The sequence below is a fragment of the Cibotium barometz genome, chromosome 36, assembly GCF_041138505.1.
Source record: "Cibotium barometz isolate CiBa-2024 chromosome 36, ASM4113850v1, whole genome shotgun sequence".
NCBI classification, from domain to species: domain Eukaryota; kingdom Viridiplantae; phylum Streptophyta; class Polypodiopsida; order Cyatheales; family Cibotiaceae; genus Cibotium; species Cibotium barometz.
The window spans coordinates 15,161,780-15,167,779 of NC_141081.1; the positions used below are offsets into that span (position 1 = coordinate 15,161,780).

The 6,000-nt window shown below is 44.5% G+C and overlaps 1 protein-coding gene across 1 annotated transcript in view; it reads left to right on the forward strand.

Moving 5' to 3' along the window:
- LOC147617526 (uncharacterized) overlaps window positions 1–6,000 on the forward strand; it is a 49,643-nt gene that overhangs the window by 39,791 nt on the left and 3,852 nt on the right. The window contains exons 5-11 of the mRNA XM_086775785.1: window positions 585–663; window positions 1,250–1,320; window positions 1,455–1,556; window positions 1,651–1,740; window positions 1,827–1,901; window positions 2,068–2,100; window positions 2,185–2,265. Coding sequence (XP_086631911.1) covers window positions 585–663; window positions 1,250–1,320; window positions 1,455–1,556; window positions 1,651–1,740; window positions 1,827–1,901; window positions 2,068–2,100; window positions 2,185–2,265 — 531 coding nt within the window. The remainder of the gene's footprint in view (window positions 1–584; window positions 664–1,249; window positions 1,321–1,454; window positions 1,557–1,650; window positions 1,741–1,826; window positions 1,902–2,067; window positions 2,101–2,184; window positions 2,266–6,000) is intronic.

Sequence of the window (6,000 nt, forward strand, 5' to 3'; positions counted from 1 at the left end):
AAAGGCTATTAAGCCTGAATGTGTGTGAACATCCTCTAGCAAAGGAGTAAACACCCACTTGTGTGTATGTGTGTATGTGAACCCACTTTTAGGAGGGGCCAGCATAAATATCAAGATATTATTTATGTTTGACAAAATCAGTGATGTCATTGGAGAACCTTTGTAACCTATAAAGGTACATGTACTTCATTGAAGGAATCAATCAACATGCCACATTATTGAGTCGTGTCTTTATCTCTCTACAAGTGTGCCATTGTCTCTCTCTCCCCTTCTCTCTCTGTCCAATGCCACAGCCATAACCATGTTTTTGTTTAAACCCCCATAGCTCCATTGTGCTAACCCTAATTTTACCAAGAATTCTTGGAGTGACAATTTGAAAATGACAAGTTTCTTTCTGCTGTAAGACATTCATTTATATACAGCATCACACCTCGCTATGGGATTAATAATTTGAGTAAGGATTTTATAGCACATAATTTGCATCATGGATTACAAGGTTGATGGTTTGAAGCCCTCCAACTGGACTGTTAAGAAGCTAAGCCTGAGTACCAATATATGATTTTTTTGTGTGTTTTGAATTATAGATCTTGCGCTTAGCTCAAGAAGTCAGACATTTGTATGGTGGAAGACAAATTACAGTTGTCAATGGCTCAGACCAGAACAGTATGGTTTTTCTTACCCTTATCTTATAGAACATGCTTATGATTCATTTCAGTGTTTTTCAGGTGCTACTTTAGCTTACAATTTGCTCTGATCTCTGGGCCATACCATTGATAGATGGAGAAATTGGAAGCTACATCATTTGAGTGCAGTGTGGAGAGCTGAGAGAGGAAGCCATTGTGTTGCATTAGATGTGTCTTATCACTCCTTTGATTCCTTGTTTGAACAAATGTGTGGGCACGTGCGACTGGGGGCACCTGCATGCAGGCATCCACACCAGTTCGCACAATGAATGCGTACACAGATACACATGTACATGTTCACATGCAGATATTCATGGGGGCACAGGCACACATGCAGGCTGGCAGTGAATGTGGACACTTGCATGCAGGCATCCCCACCTGCAAGCATGGATTGACCTGTGTGTGTGCATGCAAGAGTGTGCACACATGCAGGCTTGCATGTGCACATGCTCTAAAAGACTAATCCACACCCAATAAGAAACCTACCTTTATTCTAAGTTTTGATTACACTTTTTTTCCGGCAATTCATGGAAATGCTTACCAAAGTTGAGTTTGAAATGTTACAGACAGTCTGGCATCATATATTGTTCCATTAGCAGTTGTGGGTGCAGCTGGTTATTGCTACATGTGGTGGAAGGTAAGCACTAGGTAGTTATTTTGGACAATTTTGTGATTAAAAAAAAGACTTTTTCTTGCATGTGCATGTACTCGAAATTCAAATGTGTGTGATGTGGTGGAAATAAGACCAAGGGTTATGTGTATCCATGGCAGGGCTGGTCTCTGCCCGATATCATGTATGTAACCAAGCGCAACATGGCCAATGCGGTATCTAGTTTTACCAAACAGATGGAACAAGTCTCTACAGCACTAGCAGTAAGTTGTTGGAGTTTTACATACCTTAAGTTACTGCATGCTTATTCACACCAAATGCATGGGATACTATTGTGAAATGGCTGGCATTGTGCAGGCTGCAAAGAAACACCTGACTCAGCGCATGGAAAAATTGAATGGCAAAATGGATGAACAAAAAGAAGTAACCGGAGCTATTCGATTTGAGGTATGGTACCTAACATGCCTTCTTATCTTTGCAATTGTCATCACATCGTAACACAAAAAATCTACTCTTGGTCTGATATGGATTAGGTTGGTGAAGTTCGTGAAAACTTGGCTCAAATGGGGGTAGACATTGAGAGCGTACAACGTCTTGTCGAGGGTTTGGTTTGTGTTCTATTCTTTCAGTGTTTCTTTATTTTTGGGTACTAAATGTTTGGCTTCTGATTTCCCTTTCAGTACTTTCTCATTGAAATTTTGTAAATGTAATCCTTTTTTAAAAGAAGTTTGTCTTTAATTTATGTATGACTTTTTTTGACTGGCATGTACACAGGGAACAAAGATTGATAAAATTGAAGGAAAGCAGGTAAGCCTTTGCCTTATGGTGTTCAATCAAAGGAGAAAGGTTTTTTTAAGTGCATATATCTAATACTGAATCCATTAATTGCAGGACCTTACCAATGCTGGGGTTGTTTATTTGTGCCAATTTGTTCAAGGTCTGGCTGGAGCACAAAAACCCGAACTTCTACAGGTACTTTTGTTCGCTAATTCAGTCTTAGGGGGCAAGTGAAATTGGAAGGGATTTATTTAAACAGTGGAAATCGCAAGGGACAGTAATGCATATGGCAGTGACTTTTTGTTCAAACAGTGTGAAATAGTTTTACCGCTTGATAAATAATCATCACAAAGAACATATGAGCATATAGTAAATGTGCACGAGGAATAAGATTTCTATAGAATGAGTTGCAGTAGTCCACTAGAATGGGACAATATTTGTTAGGTTGGCTGTTTCAGCCTTTTGCTTTCTTTATTGAATATGGTGCAATGTTTGCGATAGTATGTTAAGTGCTTTTTTTTTTGGGTGCATGTATGTGTGTGTGTGTGGATGCGTGATAGAGAGAAAGGAAGGAAGAAATAAAGAAAGTTATATTAATGTCTATGGAAGACCCCCAGGGTTTATGAGACCGTAAGTAATATAATGGTACCACGGATATATGGAGCCATGGAAGAACTGAAAAGGAAATGAAAAACACCAATGTATGTATACATCCAGATAGCGGATGATTATCCTATGATCCCCCCTCAGCCAGCACCAATCTCAGGGAAGGAGGGTTAGACCTCTGTGTATGGGAGCATGTCATGTTATGGATCTGTGTAAACCGGCCTCAGATAAACCAAAGGGCGGTGGAACAAACATTTGCACATAAAACACTTCAACACCATTGAGGACCTAGAAAAGGAAAACAAACAGGGGGAGCTAGAGTGCTCCTGCAAATAGTACACAGACACCGATTGGCCCCAAATCGCAGTGGCGCCCCTTGCGGTATTTCTTTAATTGATTATAAGAGCTTTGATTACAAGACTCTCTCACATTGAGTCTGCATACAGAAGCTTTCTCCCATGATCAAGGCTGCCACAACCATCCATAGCCTCTCACACTATGAACAGCATCACACCCTGACACATCCAGTGCTCCTGTATCACAACACAGACTCCCAAACTGTCTCTCAAAAGAGTATCACAGCACAGCATACCATACAGTCGACACACATGTACAAACCCTCTCTACCTTCCAAGGGTACTATCCATCTCTGTCATGGATTTCCTGTCCCCTGTCCTATCAGTAGCAAGGCTGTACCAAACATGTGTCCATTCCTGTACCCTTTGCCTGCATGTGACCTACCTCCTGGAGAAACCCAAAAACATGTTTCCTCGAGAAAACCTACCACCTGTTTCCACATGAAACCCTGAGGCCTGTTTCCCTTTGAAACTTCTGTTCTATTTCCCATACATCTAGTTACTTGTTCCCTCATGAAACATCTGGCAACATAGAGATTCCCATACTGTAGGTCCCACTGTTCCTTTCTAGCAGGAAGAAAACAATCTGCTCCATGAGCACGCGGCCATGCGAGCTTGCATCACTCCCATGCCAAGAAACATAACCAAAAGACCTGTACTTGTAGCCAGAAACCCAAGCACACATAGCTGAATTTGCAGCCACACAAAAACAGCCCGTAAACTGTCCCAAAACAGTCCTGAATCCAAAGCAAAGAGAAGCTGAAAGTTCCATCAGATGAACGCCATCGACATGATGTCTATGTTCATGAATATCCAGCCCTCCTTTCTGTATCAGCTGTTGTACAGCAGTCGCCTATATCAGCTGTACCTGTCCGTACAAATATGCCTGCAGCAACTCTGTTCAAGTCAACTTCTGTCAGCCCTGTCCGTACACTATACGGCTGTCGTACAGGGTTGTACGGCCTGTATCTGAACCTGCAGCCACCTGTTGTCAATCGCCTGTTATGGCTGCCTCTGTCCCATAGCTCTGCGCCACCTGTACTCAGCAGTACCTGCAGTCGTACAGCACTATACGGCTGCTGTACGGCCTGTTACAGCACTCAGCTTACAGAAAACAGCCCCACACAGTCAGCAGCAGCAGCAGTAGCAGCCGCCAGTACATCCAGATGAGCAGCCTGACTGGAAAAGCACACCCCACACCAAAAGATAGGCGCCTCCTGCTTTTTCTGCCCAACAGCCCCTTTTTTACCAAAAAGCTCACACGTGGCCCCAAAAATAGCATAAGGGCCTCGTTTTCTTTAATGAAGGGCTTTATAAATGATTACAAAGGTTTTTAAACCTTTTAAGCTAAAATCTCTTTGCCCCCTTTCACACATGGGGTTATCCACACATGGGCTCTCTTTTTGACTCCAACCTGATGCCATTCACACTGTCCACCATGTCCCCGTGCACATCTGCATCTTGTCCAGAGAAAAACACAGGGTCGTAACAATCTGTCTCTGTGTGGTGGAGGGTCCTGATGCTCTGGGTCGTGGGTGTCTGGATCGAGCTCTCTCAATAAGAATTCCTCTAGAGCGACTTGGAGACCTTCACTTGGCTGAGATTGCCTTCAGCCTGAAGATATCCCCTTGATCTACACTTTCCACCTTGCCTTTAGCTCCTTGAGGCTTGCCCGTCTGAGCCCTTGAACCTTGGCTTTTGCAGAGAATGTGAGATGAATGATGCAAAAGGCTGAACATCGCTTGTATAGGCCCTTCATATGCTGGTCAGTTCACTCTGCTGCTGCCGGCCTGCTCACAACTAGGTAAAAATAGCATTTACTTGTCATTGCTTCACACGTGTGAATCTGGGCAGCCTTTGCTGCTGGCAGACAAGGGTCCATGCTGCCGACAGGGTTCCATGGGGCTCCATAGGCCTAACCTATGGTATAGGACTGGCCTATGTGTAGCCCTCATAGCCATGGGCTCCTTGGTGGCTCTTGGACAAGCCCTTCATGGCTGTCCATGAAAAAGACACCAGAAATCCTATCTTCTAACCTAGACTAGTGCCCGTGCATCGGCTGGAAGCCTAAGAAATGCCTAGTACACCTCTATATCATTCTAGAGGGTTACACAGATGGGCAGGACATGCACTGACTTCATTTGCGGGACATGCACACTTGACCATGACCCTGACCCTGACCCTGACTTGTCCTAGACAACGGCTAACAAAGGGCCAATTACCGCTCTGTTGGTATGGTGCCTAGTGCTAATCCTCGGGATTAATGGCCTAATCTGGCAAGGTTAGGGGGGCCGTGGGATTAGGAGAAAGCAGGTTAATACGGGCAGCTAAGGTTATTATTAATAAATCTGTGTACTGGCTATTTATAACAGTTTAGTTATTTATAGCAGCAATGGTCACTATATAACTGGAACATGGGTTATTGTTGTCATAACCTCACTATTGGTCAGAGTTTGACCAAGATCCGGTGACCAAGATCTGACTATGCGTGTGACAGAGCATAGGTCGGCATGCCAAAGGATTGGCATGGATCTCTAGCAGTCAAGCCTTAGCCCCTGACTTGGGGGTGGTTCCAGAGGTGAGCCATCTTGAATAGCCCGTCATATACATGATGCTCATATATGTTTGCCAAGTCATGGGTGAAGTAGAAAGTTGTATGCGATGCCTGTGTGGGCTGTGTGGGTGCTGGTGTGGAGCTCGCTAGTGACAGTAAGAGGTACGTGTGACCCGCACCAATAGGACAGGGGGGGATGGTGAAAGATGTCACTGCCTGTGTGGTCTCCATGGACCCCATGATGTAGTCCACTGTGCTACCCCCCCCCCCCCCCCCACCCCCACCCCCACCCCCACCCCCACCACACCCCCTCCCACCCCCACCCCTGATCGTGGAAAGCATGTCAGTGCTCCTGAATCATTCCACTGTCTTGTCCCATTATAAATAACGAGATGGTGTCGCGCTCCGAGCTCA